This window comes from Rhinolophus hipposideros (assembly GCF_964194185.1).
Source record: "Rhinolophus hipposideros genome assembly, chromosome: 12".
NCBI lineage: Eukaryota > Metazoa > Chordata > Mammalia > Chiroptera > Rhinolophidae > Rhinolophus > Rhinolophus hipposideros.
The window spans coordinates 56,719,882-56,745,900 of record NC_138058.1 but is presented as its reverse complement, the minus strand read 5'-3'; the positions used below and the strand labels follow the sequence as shown (position 1 = coordinate 56,745,900).

At 50.3% G+C, this 26,019-nt stretch overlaps 1 protein-coding gene across 2 annotated transcripts in view; it reads right to left on the bottom strand.

Annotated features, from left to right (window-relative positions):
- Positions 1-226: 226 nt before the first annotated feature.
- GALNT14 (polypeptide N-acetylgalactosaminyltransferase 14) overlaps positions 227-26,019 on the bottom strand; it is a 186,928-nt gene continuing 161,135 nt past the window's right edge. For both annotated transcript variants that reach the window (XM_081069399.1, XM_081069400.1), the window contains 6 exons: positions 17,916-18,042; positions 15,658-15,750; positions 11,568-11,651; positions 10,975-11,119; positions 2,012-2,131; positions 227-790 (listed from right to left, as the gene is read on the bottom strand). In XM_081069399.1, the coding sequence (XP_080925525.1) occupies positions 632-790; positions 2,012-2,131; positions 10,975-11,119; positions 11,568-11,651; positions 15,658-15,750; positions 17,916-18,042 (728 nt within the window). In that variant the 3' untranslated portion in view covers positions 227-631. The remainder of the gene's footprint in view (positions 791-2,011; positions 2,132-10,974; positions 11,120-11,567; positions 11,652-15,657; positions 15,751-17,915; positions 18,043-26,019) is intronic.

The window sequence follows — 26,019 nt, the reverse complement described above, 5'->3', positions numbered from 1 at the left end:
AACTTGACATAACAGGAACTGAGGGGCCAGAGAAATTACAAGTCTTTTCAAAGTCACAGTCTGTCGGTGGCAGCCCAGGATAAGAGCACAGGTCTCCTACCTCCCTGTCCTCTTTTCTGTCCACTCTGCCACAACACCCAAGAGCCCACAGACTCCCAACGCAGTGGAGATCTCAGCCTAGCTCTGAGCTAATGCACGTAGAAACAAAGTAAGAGATACACAGAGAAAACTTCTAAAGTTCCTTTATTAGTTTCGAAAACAACCTCCCTTCTTTACCCTTCAGTTTAGTCCTGGCCTAGAGACAGGAAGGCTTTTCTCTCCGGCCTCTTGTGTAAGAAAGGGAACAACAATAACACTTCCCATTAGATCTCTGTCTCCAGACATCCATCAGGGGCAGACTGGGTCAGGCCTGGAGCTTCGCGGCATTGAGAACACGTGGGATCTGTCTCTGAGCCCCACGTAGCTTGCAATCTTTTCCTCCATCCTCCCTGAGACATCCGCTCCTGGCCTGGGGGGGCTTTGGCTCCACCTCCCAGCTCAGTAGTCACGGGCTGCTTGCAGCCTGATTTCCCGTCTGCTTCTCAATGGGGGAAGTGCCACCCACGGCCCCCGCTGGTTCCAGCCTGGATCCTCAAGAGCTCACCATGTCCCAGTGCTGGCTCATGAGTGAGGTCTCGCACGGGTTGACCACGATTTCCCTGCTATTCTCAGTGCCATCACCAAACATGTCTGTGTCTAGGCAGAGGTGGGATGCCATGTGCTCGATGCGGGAGCCAGTCTTGGTCCATTGCTGAGAACACGGAGAGGAGACAGGATGAACCAGGACTCTCTGGCTAAGGCCCAGGTTCTATCAATAATATCAGGAGTTCCGGTGGCATCAGAAATGTTTCACCACATGGCTAGGGTCACCTCAAGACTTGACTTCAGAGTCTCAGAGAGAAATAAAACTGCAACTAATTGTTTTGCTATGTACTGTTGTTTTTGTTTTCTTTTTTTTTCCCCCATCAGATTAAAAAAAAGTAAAAGCAAAATCAATATGTGTGCTAGGAAAACTCATTAGAAGGGAATAACCTTCCAAGCAATAGGCCAGAAAATGTGAAGCGAGTTAGTCACAGGAGCAAACAAAGAAATGATGTGGACGTGGTGTCTTCATGGTCATGAAGATGTGGGAGCAAGCCGGGGATGGCTATGCGGGACGGCCGGGGGCAGGTGGGCTCCTGGGCAACATGCAAACCTCTGCTTCTGTCATCATCACTCTGGGCGGCCCAAGCAGAAGGGAGGGTCATCCTGCTGCTTCCTAGACGTCACCTCACATGACAAGGAGGGAGGGGATGGCCACCTACTGGGCAACCACCACTGGCCAACTACCATGGACCATCTCAGTTCATTTCTCTAAACAGCTATCCCACGTGGTGGGCATGATCAACTCCACTTTATAGAAGAGCAAACAAGCTCAGAGAGATCTAGTAACCTGTCACGAGTCACACAGCCAGTGATACATAACATGGGCATCTGGATCTCAGTCCCCTAGTGCCAGTGCCCAACTGGCAAGGAACTGAGAGGAGCCAACACCTTGCTGCTAGAGGAATTGGGCACGTGGTGTACCAGAGTGCTATGAACTTGGTGGACATCCAGCTAGAGCCCAAGGCCCCGAAAGGCAAAGGTCCGAGCCTTGCTCATCCTTGTGACCCTGAAGGCTTTGTCCCAATCCTCTCCTGCTCTGGGATCCCAGGTGGGCATTGGAGTAAGGCAGGATAGTACAAGACGCACACGCACGCAGCGGTCCTATGAGATCAACAGGCTTTCATGTGACAAGCTGACCACTGGTGCCGGCACTGCAAGTGATAGCAAGGACAGCACTCTGTCCCTCTCCTGACCATAAGGACCTCTTCCTTATCAACCCTTCCTCTCCTATAGTTTCTCCCTTTTCCTGCACACAGGACTTAGACTTACACAGGCAGTCACATTACAAAGGCGGCCCCTCCCCAGGGCAGACCCCCTGCGCACTTACCTGCTTGTCATCTCCATTCTTGCAAAGGGCAAGAACCACTGGGGCGCCAGGGAAAACGGTGATGACTGACAGGCACAGCTCCTCCTGGATGATCTGCTGAGTGTATGTGAAGGCCCAGATCTAGAGAGGAAGAGGCCAGGAAGGGTCCTATTAGGATCCTTGGAGGTCACCAAGGTGGGATATCACTGTGCCCACGTGTGGGAAAAAGTGCGTGGGGGGGGGTGCTACAGGAATCCACTGTCACCAAGGTCACCTTGGAAATTGCTACTGAAGAGCCAGAGACTCGTAGATCGTGCCCCAGCTGCAGTCTCAGTCCCCACGCTCCATAGAGGGGACTGTCCTGGGGCCCGCAGACCGCCTCAGGGAGGCCTAAACAACACCTCAGCCGAGCTGCGTGGTGTCCAGTCTTTGTTTGGATGGATGTCTGTTCCCGGCACTTGACATTTCTAGCAGCTACCTGGCAGGCCACCCTTTCTTCCCCCCACCAGCTATCTTTAGAATGTCCCTTCTTCTTTGAAAAGGAGTCTAAATTGGAGAACACGAGAGTTATGACAAGAGGCAGATGGTGGGACAAAAGGAACGGAGTGCTCCGAGGGAGGGAGTGGAAGAAGAGAGACGACGGAAAGAGGAAAGTCATGTGAAATAAATTATTCCAAGAGGGTGCATGCACTCCAGCACTCCAGCAGAATACATTATTTGGGCCCTGAGCTCCTGAAGGGAGAGAAGCTGAGAAATGAGACGGACAAGCTGAGTTCTGGTGACAAAAGGAAAAGGGGTTTTCTGTGAGGTTCATTATGAGGAATGTGCCCGAGATCAGGCAGCAACTAATTGCTAAAGAAGCCACACACTTCCCAGTTCTTACATCAGGGGGCGAAAATGCTGACATAATAATGTCAAATTGTGAACGTCCAAGAGGTTTTGCCCAGGCTGAAAAATAGGAATATCTGCCCATTGCCTTCATCATGGGACAAAGAGGATGATTCCTGAATTGGACGCCCTGAGAGAGGCTGGAGAGAGGACCCAATTAAGGTCTGGATCCCTCCTCTTCCACTTTACCTCTGCCTACCAGGTGACCCTCAGCCTCTGGACCAGGCCCTTCCTCGGCTACTTCTCCTTGGCCCAAGAATGACAGAAGGGCAAAAGGGCCTCTTAGCTGGCTAGCCTCTGCTCTAGCACCATGTGTTCTGTGAACTGACACAGTGTTCACCGGTCCCTGGCTTTGTACCTTCTCTAACTCCTGGTAGCCACCACCTGGCCTGGTCCTCTCCTGACCTCCACTGTCTGTCTAGGTCTTTCTGAGACTTGGCCTGTCCCTCCTCCTTTCCCACCAGTTTGGGTCCTTTTGCTGTCCCCACTGGACCACCTGGATGCTGACTGCTGCCTTTTCTGATCTGGGACCTTCCTGTCCCTCACACCTGGATGGGGCCACCAGCCCAGTGGGAACCTCTGTTTCTAAGGGTTGGGTCTAGCCTGTGGATTCCTTTGTCCCTTTTTACCTTTTCAAATTGCTGGTGTTAGGAGAATACCTAGACCAGAAAGTACTCCCTTAGCAGTAGATGGAAAGATAGATGAAAAAAGACTGGCTGGGACATGAGAATTCGTAAAGCCTGGGATGGGTACATGGGGGTTCTTTATACTCCTCCATCTATGTCTGTATCTATATATATATGAATTTTTTTACAGTAAATAGTTGTAAGACGTACTCCCTGGGACATATTATGTTCTCCTCTGGCTTTGTGAATGTCATTGTTCTACACAGATCATTTGCCTTCCTCCAGAATAAGCTGAAAAGGCCAAGATGTCTGTATGCACAGAGGTGATACAAAACCAGGATGATATGGCTAATAATGGCTAACATTTATGGAGAACTCATTGTATGCTAGATACTGCTCTGGGAGCTTTACATAGATTAATTTAATCTTCATGAAAATCCTATTAGGTAGGTATTAATATTATCCCCATTTTTCAGATGGTAAAAGTAAGGCTCAGAGACGTTATCCAGATTCATGTACTAGTAAGTGCCAACTCTATCAGCTCTGCTATGGCTGCTGCTGCCAGAGTCATGGCTGGTTCTGGAGCCCTTTTATTCAAGGTCAATCACAGGCGATGTCTGTCCCTGAGATGCTCTTCCAGGCTGTAAATATTAAAACTGTACATCTACTCCATTTTGACTAGAGAGAGCTGGCAAGTTCTTTTTCTTGGCCAGTTCCCAGTGGCGACCCCTATGAGGAGGGAAACAAAGGCCACACCCCATGTTGGGAATGGGACGGAGCAGACCAGAGAGTAGGCCCCTTCCCTAGCATTGATGGGAACTGGGGCAGCAGTAGGAGTGGAGGCCCCTACTTGGTAGACTCCACACCAGACCAGGGGACGCACATGGTGCTGGTTACTAGCCTGGGCTGCTCTCCTTGTCTTCCCACCCCTGCTCTGTCCTCCACCTTGAACTCCAAGCTTAGTCACTCCCCTCTAAACTGTCCGCCTTGGGCCTTGATGTGTGCTAGGAACACAGACCACCTTGGGAGGACAGACCCAGGTGTGAGATCCACACACATCTGAAATCAGGCTCGGGCCATTTGGGTGGGGGATTCTGGGGTCCTGGATGTCTGGAGTGAAACAGCAGCAGAGGGTGGGAGCCAAGAGCGGAGTTTTGCTTCCAACAGGCCACTCACTGTCCAGGTGGTGCCAGACACAGGGGTGTCCTCTTTACTGAAAAGAGACTATCAGACTCTGTCTGTCCTCTGGCTCTGATGCTGGCTCTCGTCCCTGCCCCACCTCCAGCCCCATCCATCCTTCACCCTGCCTCACCTCCCTTTCTCAGCTTGCTTGTCAACCTCGGAAGCACAATGTTTAATCTGGGTGTGTATTGAAGATGTCAGCAAACTGATACCTTGGGTGGAAGGCAAGAGAAATACATCATCAGTTGGTAAACGTGTGAAGCCCAAGAAACCTCCAGGTTAACAAGTTTCCTCATTTTACTGGATTCCCTAGAAGAATATATGTGAAAGTAGAAGGAAGATACACCAGTCTGGTTGCTATCCCCATTTAAAGGAGGGGAAACCACACAAAAGGTGGTTTCCTTCTCCCTGTATCCCCAGCAATTCAGGCCCCTGGCTTGCGAAGTGTGCATGCCCGCAGTTGGTCACCCTGGGTAGGTGAGATGAAGACAAATGCTCTCCCCCCAACCCTGGACTCACACGGACCTCTCTAGGCGAGCCTGCCCGCGGGACAGGTTGCCAGCACGTCACCTTTCCTGCCAACTACCACCCTTCCTCCCCAGGCTTCTCAACATACCCTTGGGAATGACCCATCACAACTGCCGGCCCAGCATCAGTCCTGGGAGGCAAAGCAAACGCAGTTTCTAAAGGAAGACCTTGAGGGCCTTCTCTCTTCCTATCGGCTTCCTCCGTCGTCATAGTCAATATGCAGACAGGAACTACTCTGTGAGCACTCGCTCTGGGATCAGCACCGTTCCGAACACATATACGTATTAACCCATTTATTCCTTACCGTGATCTTCTGCAGTCAGAACTGATAGTATCTTCGTTTTTCATAGGGGAGAACTGAGGGACGGAGTGAAGTAACTCACCTCGTAAGCAAGGTGAGCCAGGATTCCAGCACCTGGCACTCAGTGCACTTGGCTTGTCCGAAAGCTTCGAGAGTGTGTTCGAGGATCTAACAGCTGCCCAGTGTGGCTGCAGAGGTTCGAGGCCAGCTGGTGGCCCCTCAGCTCAGACCCCATCTCACCAAGGAGGTCCCACATTCACAGTCAAGCCCAGGCTCTGCTCCTGGCGCTGCCCAGAGCAACCACTGACCTCAGTCTCCCCTTCCATAAAACTGTACCTACCTCCCAGGGTCCTACGAGGATTACATAGACAGCGAATGCGATGGACCTAGAACCCAAGCGTCCTTATAAATGAGTTCTTTGGGCCGCTAACCACAGCAGAGCCCCAGTGCTGCCTTGCACTCAGTGTTTCTTCTCTCTTGTTTACTATTCCCCACACGGAAGAATTTTTGAACAGGAAATTCACCACCATCAGCAAATGCTGTGGGCTTCTGTGTTAATGAAAGCGCAGCCCCCTAACTTCTCTCCCTGTGTGAGGGCTTCTCTATTCTCACCCAGCCACTTCTCATGTGTCATAAAATACTATTCATGGAGACGCTACGCCAGGGGCTACACACTGGGCTGTGGGCTCCACATGCATCGTTTTGTTTAATCTTCAAACAACCTCATGAACCATGTCCTGTTATTACCCCCATTTCACAGATGGCGGAGGGGAGGCTTAGAGAAGTTGAGCAACGCTGCCCAGGTCACAAAGAAGTAATGCCCGAGCGGGGTTCAGCCACAGGCCTGCTGCCTCCAGAGACCAAGCCCTTAAAACGAGGAGAGGGTTTCTCAACCTCAGCACTACTGATGCTTTGTGCCAAATAACTCTTTGTGGTGGAGAGTGTCCTGTAGGATGTTTAGCAGCTTCGCTGGCCAACCCACTAGGTGCCAGTAATGTTCCCCCAACCTATCGAAACATGTCTCCAGACACTGTTGTTATAGATAACCCCTGGGTAGGTGGATAGGGGGCCAAACCCCCATATCCCCCAGTTGAGAACCTCTGCCCTAGGCTGAGGATGGCTTCTTGCCTCCTAGAGGTGGCCCTGGACCATTCCAAGATCAGCCCATGTGCCCCCCAACTCATCTTCATGCCTGCCTCTCTCAGAATGTTGCTCCTTCAATTATCTTCTCTTAAGAAAACCTTTGTCTCTGCTTCTCCATGCAGTGCAAGACAGCAAGCCCACAGCTGGGTGCTGTGGCTCATTTCATCCCAGCCTTCACAGCTGTGGCCAGATGTGCATTTATTAGAGAGAAGTCTGCTGCCCCCACGCCCAGGAAGTCCCTTCTCACACCGCAGTGGCTGTCGACAGAGACTTCTTCTCAGCACAGAAGGCTGCAAGGCTGTCCAGCCTGGATCATCTCATCCTTATCATCAGTTCCCCTTTTCCAGGGGAGGAGCCCCTCCTCCTCAGCACCTCACCAGCCTGTCCCAAGGCGGGGGGGGGGGGGGGGAGCGGTGAGGCCATCCCCACCACCTCCAGGATGGCCTCTGGGTTTCCTTCCATGGGTGCCTGTGTGCATTAGGGGTAGAGGCTGTGACTTGGCCAGTCCCCAAATGGAGTCATCAACAGACACCCCAGTGTTCACCAATGAGGCCAGGCCAACCTCAGCAGCCACTGCTGCCTTCCTGAATCCATTTCTGACTCTAGGATTCATTTAATAAACCCATTCATCACCAGCCATTCTGGGAAGTCTGACAGGCTAGAGAGTGGGAATCGGAAAACCCCTCCTTCCTCCCCGCAGCCCCCTCCTGTCTTCTGCTTCCCTCTCCTCTCTCCTCTCCTGCAGATGTGGCCAGAGAGCTATGTTCCTCTGGGAAATTGTGCGGCTGAATTATTGCGATGCCAGTAAAGCAGCAGCTAATAGAGGGTCCACTTAGCGGAAGGGCTTCGATCCTTGCCTTGCTGTGCACATTCTCCCCCTGGGGGTCTTGAGGTGGTTTCCTCAGACCTCCGCCTCCGGGGTGTACCCTGTGCATTCCTTCCCAAAAGGCATTTGTGGATGGGTGTTTCCGATATCAAAAAATCCACTCCTCCCACCTGCCCCCATGCCATCCTTAGCATTTGCAGTTTTTGAAGCCCTTGAAGACATTAAAAAAGAAATGCCAGAATGGGCTATCAGAAATTATGGTATGTTTTCAGTTTTTATGTTTAATCAGTAATGCTTTTAACATAAAAAGCCCGTGTATCATGGTGATCATAAGATAATTGCAGGGTTGATTGTTAAAATGCTAAGGCCTGGTTCACTGCAAGGTGTGTGATGGTATATAATGGAACACAAAAGTGACTATATGTTTAGCCTCATCTCCAGACAATGACAGAAGTCTGAAGTGGAGGCCACTTGTGGTTGGGCCTGGACAAATAGCTCCCTGGCAGCCCTGCCCTTGATATGGGTCCTGGGCCCTTCTCTCCTTTCCCAACAGTGCAAGGAATTCTCTGGGCCAACACCCAGGACCTGTTCCCACCTTCTGGTTCACACTCCAGACGTGATCTAATCTGGGGGACCCCAGAATCCCCCACCCAAATGGCCCGAGCCTGATTTCAGATGTGTGTGGATCTCACACCTGGGTCTGTCCTCCCAAGGTGGTCTGTGTTCCTAGCACACATCAAGGCCCAAGGCGGACAGTTTAGAGGGGAGTGACTAAGCTTGGAGTTCAAGGTGGAAGACAGAGCAGGGGTGGGAAGAAAAGGAGAGCAGCCCAGGCTAGAAGCCAGCACCATGTGCGTCCCCTGGTCTGGTGTGGAGTCTACCAAGTAGGGGCCTCCACTCCTACTGCTGCCCCAGTTCCCATCAATGCTAGGGAAGGGGCCTACTCTCTGGTCTGCTCCGTCCCCAGTCTCAACATCGGGTGTGGCCTTTGTTTCCCTCCTCCTAACGGCTGCCACTGGGAACTAGCCAAGAAGAACTCTTGCCAGCTCTCTCTAGTCAAAATGGAGTGGATGTACAGTTTTAATATTTACAGCCTGGAAGAGCATCTCAGGACAGACATCGCCTGTGACTGAACTTGAATAAAAGGGCTCCAGAACCAGCCATGACTCTGGCAACAGCAGCCATAGCAGAGCTATGGTGCGGCAGCCGGATTTTCCAAATCCTGCCTTCATCACCTATGAGTCTATAACCTTGGATAATCTCTCCAGGACTTGTTTTCATCATCTGTAAAATGAGGATAATAGCAATATAGTAATCCCCCCTTATCCAAGGAGGATGTGTCCCAGGACCCCAGTGGATGCCTGAAAATGCAGGTAGTACCGAACCCTACATACATTTTTTTCCTATACATACACAGCTTTTCACTTACAGGAAGCACTTTAGGCTTCTCTTTGGCATATCCGAATTGCCACCATCATTACTCTTGTGCTTTAGGGCCTTTATTAAGTAAACAAAGGGTCACATGACCACAAGCACAAGCGGGACAGTCAATCTGATAATCGAGACAGGCTACTAAGTGACTAAGTGACTAACGGGTGGGGAGAATATACATGCTGGACAAAAGGATGATTCACGCCCCTTTGGGGGGGGTGTGGCCCGAGATTTCATCCCGCCCCCTTTGCGTCCTGCTGGCGCAAAGAGGTAGTTCTTGGAAACATCTCGGCAAGCTGGAGGCTGCTGGTGAGATACTTCAAATGTGAGGCCAAGAATGTGATTTCTGTGGTAGACAATAGGGAGCCATGGAAGGCTGTCTCGAGATGGGGAGCAATGGTTTGATGTTCACATGCCAGATGGGGGGAGAGGGGGAGGGGCAAGGACTGCAGGCTATGGCCATAATCTAACATAATGGTTCCCAACTGGGGCAGTTTTGTGCCCCAAGGGCATTTGGTAAAGCCTGGGCACAGTTTGATTGTCATGGCTGGTGTGTATGGGGTGCTACTGGCATCGCTAGGCAGAGGCGTGTCTGCTAGACAACCTGCAGAGCACAGGACAAGCTGACCACAAAGAATGAGCCAGCTTAAATTGTCAACAGTGCTGATGCTCAGCAATGCTGACCAGCCATGAAGAAGTGAACGCAGGGTCCAAGAAGAGCTTTCCTGAAGGAAGAAGGGATGGGACTTGCAGAAACAGGGGCGCAGGAGAAAGAAGAGCACAACAGATGTGCAGGGCTGGAAACACAGAGCCTTCTCACCTCTCAGGAGGCAGCTCATTTTCAGGTCCTCTGGGAAGAAGCTCCTGATCCTCGTGCATAAGTTGAATACCATCTCTCAGTGCTTCTATAATGCCCTAGACAAAACCCTGTCCAGGACAGAATTTATATCAGAATGGCTGCTGCCTGCTTATTTCTGCATTAGATCCCCTGAGGGACCGTGGAGGCCCGCGACCTAGCCTTTCACCCCGGCATCTTCACAGTTAGTAGAGAACATAGACATTTGTTGAGTGAAAGAATGAATTCATGGATGGATGGATGAAGATACAAAATTTGTGAATCAATGAGACAGAAGAGGTTGCCAAAACTGGACGCATGGATAAAATCTCTAAGAAACCATTTACAGGGAAAAGAACAGTGACCTGAGAACCTCGGTGAAAACTCAACGTAAGGGTCTAAGAGTTGGGGAGAGGAACCAGCGAAGAAAACAGAAAGAATGGAATTGCAGGAGAATCAACATCATGTAGTACCACCAGAGCCAGGAGGGAAGTTATGAGACGGATGTACCTGAACGCATCCAGCAGGCTGAACGTTATAGAGATTGAGGCAGGCTGTGAATTTGTCAGTGACTTAAACAAACGGTTCTATCCTCAGAGGGGAGAACACAGAACAAAGGGGAGCTATGTTGACAAATCAACTAAGGCACAAGGAAACCTTTCTGAGAAGGGGCGCCATGGTTCCTCCAGACCTGGGGGAAGCAGGAGAGTACAGAGGTGGAGCCCACAAGCCTGCTGAGGGCAAGACAGGGAGGAATAAGAGCCCTGCCCAGAGATGGGAGCGGCAGATGATGTGATGGTTTTACCCAATCTGATGTCACTACCTCGAAATCAGGGTTAAATCAGCAGGGAGATTCACAGAACAGGCATTTCATTCTGGAGCAGCAGCACCCAGCAGCATGCTTTTCTGTTTGCATTTCATATTTGGGAGGGAGCTGTCCTACCTGCCCTGCCTGACCCAGCTCACAGCGGAGGGATGCCGGCGCCGGACTCAAAAACTGCTAATATAAATGGCAATTTCCTATAGGTACAATGATGCCTGGTAAGATGTCTTTCAGAGAATTTCCATGCATTTGGAAACCCGGCAGAGTGAACCCAGTCCCAGAGTGAGGGCAATCATGCTTCTCTTGCTCTGCTGCTGAGATCTGGGTATAACTGGATCTGGTGCCAGGTGACAGAGGCTGAGCCCATGCACACGTCTGTGAATCTCCAGCCAGTTACTTACCTGGGACTTTGTATCCTCGCCTTTGATCTTGACACAAGGTCTTAACTTGAGGCTGGAGAGCTCTTGGTTCTTCTGCCTTTCAGACTCCAGACACTTCTGCCTCTGCCGGATATTGCCCTTCTGGATGGAGGAATCCTGGGGGATTCTAGAGGAGAGCCATAGGAGAAATGAGAATCCCCTAGTCTTTGGATTTTAACACCAGCAGCTGGTAAGGTGGGGCAGTGTTTTGAGCATGGCAGGGGCATTTCTCTCTGGACTGTGTTACAATAACTTGCTCTGCTCTAGAAAGGCGATATCCCTAGGAACAAGGCAGCAAAAAAAACCCCAGGAGCCACAGGGTAGATGGAGCCGGGAATGGAGCCAGATCAGCCCATCCATTTCCTCAGGTTACACCCGGAGGCCCAGGCCCCAGCCATCAAGAAATACTGCTACTGGCTAACCGCAATCCCTCATGTAACTCTTCTGCAGGTTTCAGGGATAAGGAAGCCAACTGGTCTTCTCAGACCTCTGTATACTTAAAAATCCTCATCTAGTTGGCCCTAGGCTGTCCCCTCCCCGATAGCCACCAATGGCTCAAACAGGAGGGCAGATACCTGAGTTCTGGATAGACATTCTCCAGGTACCACTTGAAGCTCTGGCAATGCAGATTCTTCCTCAGGTCCAATCTGCTCTCAATGCTGGGGGCAGACACAAGGACAAAACACAGCTGTGTCAGAGACACGCATCAGCCTGGGAAGCACAGCATACAACCTCTGCCCACATCTCTCTGGAGCGTGCTGGAGAAATTAACCAAGGGAGATTTCTAGAGCTCCAGACAGAGCTGTGGGAACACTTAGCCAAATCTCACAATGGTGCGGTAATGACACCAAGGACTTGGGCTTTTAGTTGAAAATGGATTTTGGGGTGTTTTCACTTTTCATTAAAAAAAAAGGCTCCAAGATCACCCAGTGTGCTATTAATAACTCATGTTGGGGCTGTGAGTCTACCGACTCACAAATCCCTCTGGATTCTGCAGTTGAAACACCACCCCTGACTACCCCAGCCTCAGGGACTCCTCTTTGGCTGGTTCTGGGGTCTGGGCATGAATTTTTTTCATCAAATATGTATTGAGCACCTACTATGTGCCAGGCATTGTGCCTAATGTGGGATATAATGAGCTTTCAAGCAATAGAGAACAGTAATCAAACAAGCAATTACAACCTCATGTGGATGTGGGGTGGGCACGTGGGAGCTGTAGGGGCCACTCAGAGGGGTACCCATGATTGTCGGGTCAGTGGTGCTCAAGGGGGTAATGTTGAAGGAAAAGTGGATGTCATCTAGACAAACCAGGAAGTGGGTGAGGCAGGGGAATAGCATAGAGAGAGTAGAGCACGTGAAGAAGTGAGAGAGTTCTGTTGACAGGAGCAGCACTGTATGAGGTTAACATGTGCATGTGCAAATGTATGTGTGTGGGGAGGTGGAAGAGGGGAAATGAGTGGGATGACAGATGAAGATACGACCACACAGGGTCTTGTGAGGTGAGGCTCTGTGTAATTGATGGTTTCTAAGCAGAGCATGACGTGGTGATGTTTGCATGTTAAGAGCATCTTACTGATGGTGAATTGGTCTGATGGGGCAAAACTGGAGACAGGGAGAGCAGTTATGAGGCAGCTGTAGAAACCTAGGTGATCATGCTTTCAGGTAGAAAATGGGGGTGGGAATGGAGAGAAGTGACAGGTTCAAGTCCCCCCACTTCTCTCCATCTGAACAGCACACCTCCTTTTCCCCCCTAGACTGTACCAGGCATTCTCATGGCACCAAGACTTCTTCTTGAGCACTAACCACATCTCCTCACCAGGCTCTAAGCTCCCCGGGACAGGAATGACATTGTTTTCCCCCCACGCAAAGCGTGGAGACAGGGAGAGCAGTTACAAGGCAGCTGTAACTGCTGAATGCTGAACGTTAAGAACCTGGGTCCTCAGGGCATGAATGTGTCACCAGGGTGTGGTGACTGAAAGTGAGGGGAGAGGAAGAGGGGAGGAGTGAAGGTTGACACCCAGATTTCTGCCCTGGGCAACAGACTGCAAGGAAGAATGTTCACTGAGATGGGGACTATGGGATGATGAGCAAGTTTAGGCGCCAAGTGGATGGGTTGGAGGAGCCTGGGAGAATCCAGGCAGAAACGTCCAGTTGACACTTGGCTATAAGGGACTGGAGTTCAGGAGAGAGGCCCAAGTTGGAGACAGAGATGCAAGTATCTGCAGCACAGAAGTGGTGGTTGATGCCAGGGAGAACGTGCAGTAAGAAGGCTTATGGCAGACCCTGGGGGAAGACCAACATATATGGGTGGAAAGAGGAAACTGAGGCTGCAGATCGGAACAAGAAGCGTGGAGCCTGAGCAGCAGGACAAAAGCAGGACAGTAGTTATGGAAACCCAGAGATTAGAAGCATTCGGTAATGGGGGAGAGGTGGGAGAAGACTCATACTGATGGGGTACCACAGAGAATGCCATGGGTGAGCCAGGTACAAGCAGTTCCAGCGGATGGGGGAACACCGCCTCGCATAACAAAGGAGGAGCTGCAGACAGCCAATGCAGACTGCTGTTTCCCAAAGCTTGGCTCTGAAGGAGCCGCTGAGGACATGAGTAACGAGCAAAGAGTTTTTGTCGTTTTCATTCCTCCTCTTCCTTTTTTTAAATATTTTTTCATTTTAAGGTGTAAGACACTGAATAAGTTCGAGTGCTTATGGGAACCACGCCACAGAGAAGACAGACGAGGAATCAGGGATAGAGCGGAGACACGGCAGGGCAAAGTCCGCTAGAACCATGGTTCCCACACTGTCTGCACATTAGAATCACCTGAGGGAGGCGTCTTTGAAAATTCTACAGCCCAGGCCACACCCCAAACTATATCAACTCTCTGGCAGTGGAATAGAGGCACCAGCAGGTGTTGAAGCTCCCTAGGTGATTGTGACGTAGGAACCATCACCCTGGAACCTTGCTGTGTGAGTGAGGCCCTTGGACCGACAGCATGTGCTCACCTGAGAGCTCATTAGAAACGCAGCCCTACTGAACCAGCATGCCCAGTTTAACAGCTCCCTGCGAGCTCTGTGTGCACATGAAAGTTTGAGAAGCCCTGAGGCAGGAGGCAGGAGGAGATGAATCCAGGCAGTGGGAACTCGATCAATGCTGATTTATGAATGAATGCAGAAATAAAAAGAGCAGCTAGAGTACAGGTGCAGGGCTGGCCTGTCACAGCAGGAGGCCACCTCGTCCTTCGAGATGAAAGAGACAGAGAAGGATGGCGCAGCTACAGTGACGTGTATAGGTTGGTTTGTCTTGGGAAGTGGAGGCCATCTATTTCATCTATAAAACAGAAGGTGTCATCTGCTGTGAGTGAAAGGAGGAGGGGGACTCAGCAGCTGGGGAGAATAGGAAAGGTTTAAACGGAGACGGAGAAGGCTGGCCAGGAAAGGTGGTAGGACCGGTAGACACACGGAGGGCCTCTCTGACTGATGGCTACTAAGTGCTGGCGGTACCAGCTGATAGTATATTTCCTAGGACCATTGGGCAGCATGAATGCAGGGGAGAAAAAAGTACAGAATCGGGTTCATCCAGGATTGAGAAAACTTTGCCTGCGGGTGTTGATGGATGCACAGCAGGACACAAAACCTGAGGACATCTTTTAAGCATTCTCTTTAAGCAAGAGAATAGACTCCAAGCTGGAGAGGGAAGGAAGTGAAGAAAGAGGTCTAAGACAAATGCCTTGGGAGGCTCTGAGAGAGAACTGGAGCAACGGCATGGGTTAATGATTTCAGAGGTGCAAATCATTTTGGCGGGATCCAATTTAATCCTCCTGAACAGAGATGGGCTTGGCCTATGAGGTGTAGGCTGCAAAATCCCATCTGCTCCTCCGCCTTAGTCTGACTGAGTGACATTAGTTGGCAAAAAGCCATTACTGCCACCCCCCCACACCTTCCACCAAAGACAGATAACATAAATGAAGTTGCCCGTTTTCCCCTACCCAAATCAGCTTGGGGTTGGGGAATGCAGCATCATGTAGTTTTAGAATCAGACAGGTTTGAGCCTCATCCCCCTCTGAGAGTGGTATGATCCAGGCAAACACCGTAACCTGGAGAAGGCTCACTCATCTCATCTGTAAAACAGGGGTAATTACACCCACATCTTAGAGTTTGGGGAGGACTAATGAGGTATCTTCTGTAATGGTATCTGGCACTTAATTCTTCTCCCTGTCCTCTTCTACCCCCATGAAGCTGCAGCATTGCTGTATGGGACATTTAAATGGTTACATTCCTCATAGGAAGGAGAATTTAAACCTGGGTGACTGAGAACTAGGAGGAGGGCAGTCAGACCTGGAGGCACTAAGGCTGTTTAGTTCCACATCCTACCTTTGTAAAAAACTGGAAATATCGGTCCACTGTACAAGGACAACCCCACCCATTGAGCTGGTGGTCTGGGTTGCCAGATCGTCATTCCACAAGAGCTGCCTAAAGCCCTTCACGCCCAGAACTGGGCAGGAGCAAGAGGGACTTGAAAGGAGAACAGCTGTAGCCTGGGGCTTGGAGGGGCTTAGCAGCTCAGGAGACCAGCTAAGCGGACAGGCCTGCCAGGACCGTTTTGCCTTGGGCCTATGAGCTGGGGCTTTCCTTGACTTTCTGCACAAATCAACCAGCGGGGTCACTTACTTTCCAAAGGGCCTCTCCAGGGCGAATGGCCGGGCAGCATAATAATACTGCTTGTATTCATCCATCCACACTTCAGCTGTCCGCTTGGTGTTCCTAGGGGGAAAAGGGAGTTGCAGCGAGGGGCTATCGAAGAGGACCTGCGATGTAGCCAGTTAAAATACACACCCTGAGCTAGTTGGCAGCATCACCCAGGTGGCCGAGTAACACTGCTGAGCGCCACCAAATCCCACCCAATCTCCAAAGGCGCCTTCCCCAAGACACAGGATTTTAGTAGTAATGACAACTCTTCCCGAAAAGGTACGCACCAGAAAAATTACCCAGAAATTAAACTTCTGTGACTCTCAAAAAAAAGAAAGGAAGAAATCACGAGAAGAAAAGTGCCAGGAGAGCCTGGGGCATCCGTGTGGTGCCAGGAACCAAGAGGAGAGAGCAAGGCCTACGTTCGCCATCTTGCCTCAGGCCGTCCACGGGCTCCTGCTCCAGGTGGTTCCCCTTTACACAGCAACAGGCTGAGGTCCCAGCTCTCCAAGAGAAAAGCCAATCACACACGGTTTTCCCGTAGCCCAAGCAACTAGCTTGGAGCAGGTGGACAGAATTCAGTAATTAAGCCATCTCTGTGAGACGTTTAGCCACACTTTTTTTTTTTTTTCAGTCAGGTATTTGCTCTGAGTCTGACCCCAAAGGTTGCAGACAAAAAGAGGCAGACACTGAGATTGTCACTGATTCAGCAGTCAGGGAGGCAGAGGCAGCAGGAAGAGCCCCAGAGTAGAGAAATAATATATTGGAAAACAGCCAGAAGCCATGTGCAGTGTGGGAGCAGACTATGCTGAGGCCCTCGGAAGTGAACTCGGGGTCTCACTAAAGATGGTGTGCTCCTCCAGGCATTTGATAGAAGGGCATGGCAAGCCCTTCCAAGCTGATCGACCTGAAATGAGTTATACATATGCAGCCCAGTTCCTGGGGGACTGATGGCAGTTATTACCTTGCTGGCCCTTCCACTGACGGACCCATCAGCAAACTGGAAGCTGCGTAGGAGACAGCTGTACCACATTTCTCTAACTATTCAATGACTCACTGGTGGCATGCAGGATGCCCACTGGCCAGGGCGCAGTCTCAAGGACAACGAATGTTCTGGAGGCCAAGGCTCTGCCCCCTGATTCCCAGGCTGGCTCCCTTCTACAGCACAGCCACACAGCTTTCCTACACCAGATGTCCCCAGCTCCCCTTGCCCTTTAAAAACCTGAGCGCTGAGGCAGCCTACCTTTGTTCCCCCTTTGTTCCTGCCTGCTGGGTTTCTCATTGCCCCACTCTTGCCCACCACTTTGCAGGACAGGTGTTAACTTTCCCATGGCTCAAACCTATACCTCCTCCCAGACTGCTATGTCAGGATGTGCCCGTTTAGATGTGTGAAAAACTGAGTACAGAAGAACACAGAGGAGGAAAGTGACACCCCAAAGGAAGAAAAACAATAAACGAGGTGCTTAGCAATTCCCTCCTCCAAAGGGACCAAATAACAGGAGAAAAAAAGGAAAGGTGGAATAAATGGGTGAGTGAAACTTTCAAATGAGAAAAAGACAAGAGGACTCGGGAAAAGGAGAGAAGTTGCCAGAGGAACAGTGAAAAAAAGGGAAAAAGGAATATACATGAATTCTTTTTAAAGGAAAAGAGAAAGGTTGCAAGAGAAGAAATCAAGCAAAGGGTATCTGGAGGGAGGAGACAGGTACGTGTGCACTCCTGGGTCACCGAGTCCCTGGAATTTGGTCCTTCCCCCGAGCAGGAGAGGAGCCCAGGTCCCAGGCCTGCTTCAGCCTGGACTCCTTCTGTGCACCTGCCAGGCCATGGGGCAGGCATGTGAATCTTTGCACTGTGCCTCCCCATTCCTGAAACTTCCCGAGGACCTTTTCCCTGGTAACCCAGCCTGAGGGTGGGAGCAGTGGATCTTCTAGAACGTAAGGGCATAAAACAGCTTCCCTTCCCTGATGCCAAACAACCCCAAATAGCCAGAGCCTTGAGACCTGCAGGATGGCACTGGCCAGTGACTTAAAGCCCCGAAGTCCTCATTGAGGGCCTTGTCCAGCCTGGGGGCCTGCCTAATGCTGGATGGTCAGGCCTGACCTCCCTGCTTAAGCAGAGGCCTGGAGCGTGTGACACATGGCTCCTGTCCACCCAGAAGACTCAGGCAACCTACCAGAGAACCAGGGATAGCTGCAGCCCTCTGCCACTGCCCTCTGCATGGAGCCCCTGGGACGAGCACTTACTTTATATACGTGTTGGCATTTCCATCCGGGAAAACATATGGGTGCTTCTTCCGGAAGACATGTCCCACTCGGCTGCAGGGGACAATCTCTAGGCTGCCCCCACACATCCACACTCTGAAGGAGATTTCTGCAAGACAGCCATGCGCCCCATCACGGCTCTGCCCCCGGACAGGAGGTGGTCACAGGATGGCAGCTTTGAGGCACCAGGGAACCCCAAGTCCAAGGCAGCAGTGAGGGCCCACTGCACCCAGCCTTGGGTGCGGGGTGAAGAGCTGAGTCAACAGCCAGCCTATGCACTCCACTGGCTGGGCAACCTCAGTTTCCCCATCTGCAAACAGGGATGAAAGTAACTCATACCTGAGAGGGTGGTATGATTTCACATGGGAAGAGTGGCCTGCCCAGAGGAGGACACATTATCTAAATCCACACATAGAACATATGCAGGACCAGCTGCAATGCCTTCGCCTGGAAAGAAGGCTTGGGGCCACGAGAGCTGTGCTTTGGAACACATGGGAGGTTTCGGTGTGGAAGACACTACAGTGGCTCGGAGGAACCCAGAGGTTTAGAACTAGGACCAAGAAGAAAGACTTCCCATTTGAAAATATGGGAGGATTTGCCGACCGTCAAGGTCCAGACGGAAGTGGCTGTCATGGAGTCTCTTCCCCATGTGTCCTCTCTCTCATCTGCTGTCCCTCCCACTTCCTACTCTCTATCTCCCTTCATTCCAACTACCTAAGCAAGTACCTGGACCTCTTCTTTATCCTGATCCTAACCTGCTCTCTCACTCACCAGTCCTCAGCCACCCTTTACCTGTCTGTCCCCTATTGTCTTCTGCCATGTGTCCCTGGAAAAGCCAGAGTTGCAGGCAAGGCTTCCTTGACCCCAAGGCCGCTGTTGCCACCTTCTCCACACCTGCTCCTCTACCTGTCCAGGTGCTATCCAGGACAGGCTATAGTTCATTCTCAGAAGTTCCCTCAGAGTGCAAACAATGTGACTACTAGGATGAAGAAAGAACTTCTCGTGGTTGCTACCGAATGATGGAAAGAACATGGGGTGGGAGAGAAACGGGAAGAGCTTGGCTCTGGGGTCAGCCGCTCCGAGTCTGCAGTATCCGTGGGAAACCCTGCTTGGCCTTGCTAAGGCTGGGTCTCCTCATATGTCAAACAAAGATCATAAAAATACTCCACAGGATTGTTGTCGACAGGAAATCAAATTTTGAGAATACCTGAAAACTCGAAGTGTGATGGAAAGATCAGGGACAGTTATGAAGAGATGGTCCTCTGAAGCCAGTCTCTTTAAAACATGGACACTGATGGCATCGCCCACCTATGCCTACTTCCGACTTCCTTCTTCTGCCACACGGGGCACTTGAAATTCATGGACTTAACATTTCAGAGTTTGATTTTCCATCAAGGTTCACGGTTCACAGCGATCTGGCGTTTGGCGGGGGCACTGCTGGAACCGTGTGCCCCAGGCTGGTGTTTGCAGGAGACATGGAGCAATGAGTGAGCTTAGCCGATGACCAACAACCACCTCTTCGCCTTGCAGTGAGTGCACTGAGAGGCTGAAGGAGTCAGTCCAGAGAATTATGTTAGTACATGTGTGACTTTAGTTTCCGGATGTCTTCTTAACAGGCCTAAGGTCTACTGTGCTCTCCAGGATCTCAAGACAGGGTCTGCTCTTGTTCCCAAAAAAGGAACACGCTCTCATCCCTTAAAACTAGAGATGGAAGCCTTGCTTACTAGATATAACCTACAAACTTTGTGCCAGCTTTCTTCCAAAAATATGCATACATTTCAGCTATGGTCTCTTCCTTTCCATGTATTCAAATGAGACATATGCCCCTCTTCATTTGCAAAGTGAATCCCTCCCTCCAAATTATGCCTCAATCCCCCCCTCACCCCTCCCCCGCCAGACACCACTGCAACCTGCTTCTTTTCCTGTGTTCCTTTTGCCCAGCATTTTTCTTTTCTGACTCCTCTCCCCTCTGCCACAGTCATGCATAGGTCCACACCTTGGAAAACACTGTCCCGACTCGGGTCCTTCTCCACATTCCTTCTGCTCTCCCGGCATTCTTCACTCCTCAAGGCTCTGTCTCTGAGTGTCTTTCTGACATTGCTTCCTCATCTGAATCCAACATTCCCTCGACGCTGAGGACTCACCTCCATCCCGCCATCCGCAGCTCTCCTCTGGGCTCAAGCACCAGCGTCCAGTGGCTGCCTGACACTCTGCCGTGGTGTGCTGGACACCACCAGATGCTGTGTGTCCTCTCCCCCACCAGCATGCTCTCATAGCCTGCCTCCTCTCTCCCACCTCGGAAACCACTTCTCTTCCTCATTTCCTGTGTCTGGTGCTTTAGCCGAAAGCTTCAGAGTACATCAGTTCTGCAGGCATGAGCCATGGGAGGAAAATGACCCCTTCCTTTACCTCTGGGCTGGACTTTGTCTGGTCCTCCCTCAGGTGGCAGCTTATTAGTCACCCCAACACTCTCACCCATGGTTGTGCGTATTCTTCTTTTATGATGCAGAATTAGTTCTGATAGGGCAATGGATAGCAGGTAGCTGGGAACTGAAACACATCTCCCCAACTCCAACACTCATGCTCTTACCTGATTCCACTCTCCCTCAATACTGAACACCCACCATCAGCCAATACAGTTGTGAATACAAAGATACTGACCTTAACATGCTCACAAACTAACAGGAGAGACAGATCTACAATCAGCAGTCTCATTTCTACCCCATGCAGTCATTCCTCCACTCTTGATGAAGGTGTCTTTTTTTCCTCCAGGTCAACTGGTACCGCCCATAGGATTCTACAGCCATTAGATGTGTAATAGCTTCTCTCCTCTGGAATCCAGATCGCGGTCACTGAGCCGATGTAAGACACGCGACCTAAAGTGCATGGCTGCGCTGCTGTCAGAGTCGGGGCAGTCTGGGTGATGCAACTCGGAGTGTCCAGATTAGCGTAAGGATTCCATAGTGTGGCGTATTTAAAACCTAGGACATAGATTTGTTCTTCCCTTATCAGCATCACTGACTTCAAGAAAATGCTGTGTATCCTCCCAGGACTACAAGCCAGGCCCAGTGATTCGCAGATATCCCCTGAAGCCTCTGGGAAAGACTTGTCATTCTGTGGCCCCAGGCAGTGGGGGCTCAGACATCAGAATTGCTGCAGATCAAGGTGGGAGGCAGGGGACCTTCCAGGCACAGACCTAATCCTCACTCTCCAAGTCTGCCGGTCCTGCCAAGTTATCACTTTCCTACATGAAGGAGGACGGAGCAAAACGACAATGTTGGAGGAAAAAGAAAAAGACGAAGGGAGTTTGTAGGGGGTTCTGGGCGAATCGGCACCCACATAATCTCCCTGGCCCTTTGAATTCCAAGCGGGAGATGTGTAATTATTCCGTCCTTACTAGGGGCACTATTATCTTCTGATTTTCTTTAAACTTCAGATTAATATTTGAGAGCAAATTGTCCTTTCCACCCTTCATTTTCACCTCTTTCTATCTCCCCATCCATCCATCAGTTGTTTTACGAGTGCTTAGAAGCTGTGCACCCTGCACCGGAACCAATGTCTATCTCACACGCCCATGATGGTGGACAGGAATTCAGGGGGAAAGGGACAGTTTTCTCCCTAGGGACTAAACCCGCAGCTATTCACATACCACTGGTAGGCCATAATGGGCAAGGTTCTAATTTCATTTTACAGCCTGGTTTCTGTGCAAAGGCAAAAGGAGCATTAGACATGGGCTCCACTCAATGCGATGCCCTCTGTTTTAAATGAAGCCGCATATATTGTCTATAGGTGTCTATTGTATACATAGTAACATTATCCAGTTTACCCTTGGCCAGGTTGAAATCTATTGAGAACAAAGGGAATAGAGAGGAAAGTGGTGGGCAGAAAGAGAGAGTCACCTTGCTATTTTCACTCATAAGTCCACACGTAAATGCGGTGACAGGGACCTTTCCTTTCAATAGTCTTTACGTTCTCAAGGATTCCTGAGCCGGAAAGCTGTTATTATTTTTTAATGAGTGCATGGACTCAAGTAGAGCTAATCTTACGGACCCACAAAAGACAACCTTGAATCTGGGACAATCATGGCTACATCCAGGTCCCCAACTTTTAAACAAGTAGTAACCACAGTCACACCGTGACCACCAAGGGCCATATAATTGTGAGTACCATGGTGGCACCCTTTATCTTAGCATATTCCCAATGGAAAAGGATGGTCTCTAGGGGTCTCACCTGGGCTCGGGACTTAAGCAAGCAGCCCAGACAAGGAACAGAGCAGTGGCCTGCTTTCACTTTACTCTCCACCGTGGGGAAAAGATGACTTTTCCTCAGACTTGAAGGCTTCTCAGACGAGGCCGTTTCACTCATCTTGAGCCACCATGCATGGCAAGGGTGAGGCAGAAAGAGAGAAAGCTGGAGGGATACACTATTCTAGCAGGTCTGATACAATGCTCCTCTAACAAATGTTGCTCCCACAAAGCCTGAAGGGGAAGCAGAGGCAATGCACGTTATCTAATTAATCTTCACAGCAGCCCTGTGATAGGGCGGTATAATTGTTTCTGTTGCTGCCCTAACAAATTACCACACTAACCTGCTATGTGCATGTGGTTGGGCCTCAGCTGAGAGCCTCCCGAGGCCAAAATCAAGGTGTGAGCAGGATCTGTTCCTTTCTGGGGGCTCTGAAGAAGAATCTGCTTATGAGCTCATTGAGGTTGTTTGCAGAACTGAGCTCCTCACGGTTCGGGGCCTGAGCGTCCCTTTCCTCGCTGGCTATAGGCCAGGAAGCTCCCTCAGCTACTTCCATGCTGTCCTCTCCGTCCTCAAACCAGCAGCAGCCAGCCCAGTCCCTCTGGGCTGCCAATCTCTCTGACTTCTCCTTCTCCTCCATGTCTTCTGTCTCCAGCCAGAGAAAGTTCCTTGCTTTTAAACGGGCTATGTGACCAGACTGGGCCCCTAGATAATCCAGGATCACCTCCCAACTTCCTGGATTATATCTGCAGTCCCTTTTGCCATGTAAGATATCACCCTGACAGGTTCTAGATGACACGAAGGTCTGTGACCAAACGTGGGTCAGGCTCCCTCTTCTCGACTAAGTCTTGACCTGGGCTTCTGTCCTTGTTGGGCCTACATTACCCAGCTGTAGCAAGAATTCCGCTAAGCCGCTTAAGAGAGAATCCCCCCACCCTTGATATCTAAGTACCCTGGCAAGAAGCCTGAGGTCACTTTAGCATGAACCCCTCCACCCCTGATGTTCCCTGTTAATAATTTCTATCCACCCACACCCTACCCTGCTCCTTGACTCTAAATCCCCACTTGCTCTTGTTATATTTGGAGTTGAGCCCCATCTCCCTCCTCTATTGCTGTAGTCTTGATACCTATCACAATAGTCCTGAATAAAGTCTTCCTTACCATTTTAACACATCTCAGAATAATGTTTTTCTTTAACACAGGGATTAGGGGTGGATATCTTATGGGGGAACCATTTTCCCTACCACAGGAATCACTTTAAAAACTTGGATACAGGTTCAAGGACGTGAAGTAACTATTCCAAGGACACACGAGTAAAGAGTACAGGATTCAAACTTAGGCCTGTCTGATTCCATAGCCCACGTTCAGAGACATGTGTGCCTGTGCCAAGCTGGACATAGCCTGATGTCCCTGAGTACATTCTGGGGGTGGGGGATGGTGGCTGGTGCTGGTGGCGGCTCTCTGAGCCCCACCTCATCTCTTTTCTCAGCACTGTCTTTTTTGGTATTTGCTATGCTTTAGAAATCCCCCATTCTAAACCCAGAATTCCCATGCTCACACTTCATATATGTGCTAAAGCCTCCTTTTTTGGAAATGTGTACATGCATGTGTGTGCGCGGGCATTCACACACGCACACACACACGGGCACGTGCACACTTTTTACTGGGCAATAGCTTCCATTTATCTCTAAAGACCAAAAGCTAAAAGTGAGTTGCAGCTGGAAGTTGAGTAGATGTATCAGATATATTAGGTGTCCTGTGTTATGCAAATTGGAGTTTAAGCATGCAATTTTAATGCAAAACAACTTCTGGAAAAAAAAGGCTAAAAGCCACATTTCTCTAAAGCCTATTCCTCTGCTGAACTGCAGATGTAATTATCAAAACTATTCAGCCCCTGTTAGAAACATTTGCAGGTATGATGATACCAGGGTCAGGTGGTGGAGTGAGTGGGGGGTGGGCTTTCCCGCGGCAGCTGAGGCTGCTTCCAACAGATGGAAGTGACAAGGGGCGGGCAAGGGCAGCAGGCCACTGAAGACCGTCGTGTTTACCTGGCCAGAGCCTTTTCCGGTAATCCCATGGATGTGTGTGCTGTGAAGTACAATCAATGTGAGGTAGACAAACATGTCTGGAACACACAGACATCCCATTTCTTGGAAAGAAAGAACTGCTGTTGTTATTTTTCTCCGTGGGCTCCATTTACTGCAATGAGACCTGCTTTAAGTGGAGCCTCATAGATTGGACAGATGTTGCCCTTCCCATCCTGACTCCCTTTCCTAGTCAGTCTCTTGCTTTTGAACACACAAGTAGAGAGCAGTTTCCACCGTTCCAGGCCTTGAGGACGAGAAGTTGGATGACTGTTCTTGCCTTGCTCCAGGTTTAGCAGGAAGCCGGCGGCAGGCACAGATGAATAAACACACAAATACACGAGAGGGTTCAGGGCCAGAGTGAAGAGCGAAGCAGGGTGCTGAGGAGCACAGAGTGAGGGAAGGGTAAGGGAGAGAGGGGGCAGGGAAGGCGTCCAAGTCCTGGGGGAGTCGGCCCCAGAGTTGTGTTCCTCAGCTTGGTGGAGAATTGGGGCGAGGTCGTTGGAGTCTCGGCAGTGCCTCTGGACTGAAGGCTGGAGAGCTGGACAAGGCTAAGGAGGGGGCCGGCTGAGGGGTGTGGGCCTCATCCTTAGAACAAGGAGGAGCCACTGGTGGCTGCCAGGCCTGGGAGAGAGGGAGAGATCTGCATTCCAGAGACAGCACTTTGACAGGAGTGTGGGAGGAGTGCTTTGGGGGAAGTAGAATAGTGGTGGAAAGTATTGGAGATGAAGAGAGGGGGGAATGGATGTGAGCAATGCTGAAGGGAGCAGATCTTTAGGACTTGGTGAGTCGGGAGGGGGGGGCATGGGGAGGCCCCTCTTGCCATACCCTGGAGTGGAAACTCCCTCACTCTGACACGCACCTTCCTACCCCGGCTCTGCATCATCTCTCCTTTGCTGCAGTAGTGTCCATCACTCTCCAACCCTATCAAACCCCTGATCATCACCCCATCTTACATGGAGACTTCCAAATTCCCACCTTCATGTACTCAGGTGCCTAACTAGCCTTGCCCGCAGAACCGATGCTATCCACGTGACATATCCACCATTGGAAAAGCACTGCATTTTCTGGCATATAAAATGCTAAGAGAAAAAAAAAATCCAGAAATGGCTTTCAAAGTGCTGGGAGCTGGCTATAACATTATGGGATGCTGGGATAGGAGAAAACCATATGTTTCCTGTGATAGCTGTCTGCAGCATTTTTTTTTTTTTGTGTGTGTGTGTGTGTGTGGTTTAAAAAATTTTATGATGGACTATAAAATGCCTTCCCAAAACTCCGCAGACGCCCCTCCCTACTTCCCTATTCAATCAGTGCTTGCTAATACCAACCGACTCCGATGGAAGCCGACTAGATGAGATTGCCACTTGATTTGAGCAGATATGTGTCAACATTGCTAGAAAGAGAAGGTACTGGGAGTTTGGACCAGAATGCACCATCATTAAAAATAACATGCTGCCTGAGTCCCAATGTGGCAGCCCCGTGGAAGAAGGAACATACTTTGTAAGGTTCAAGAGAACACAACAAAGACCCAACAGACAGAAGCTGGAGGGAGATGGGCTTTGACCTAGAAGAATTTTCTAACACTTCAACACAAACATTCTCAACGACAGAACATGCTGAATTGTGAACCAGCAAATTCATCATAAGTAGCATCTGAGCAGAGACTGGATGACTGCTCTCTATCAAAAGTGTTGCAGAAAGGATTCACTCGGTGTCTGGAAAGAAAAGGGTAGAGCCGTCACTAAGGATCATGAAAA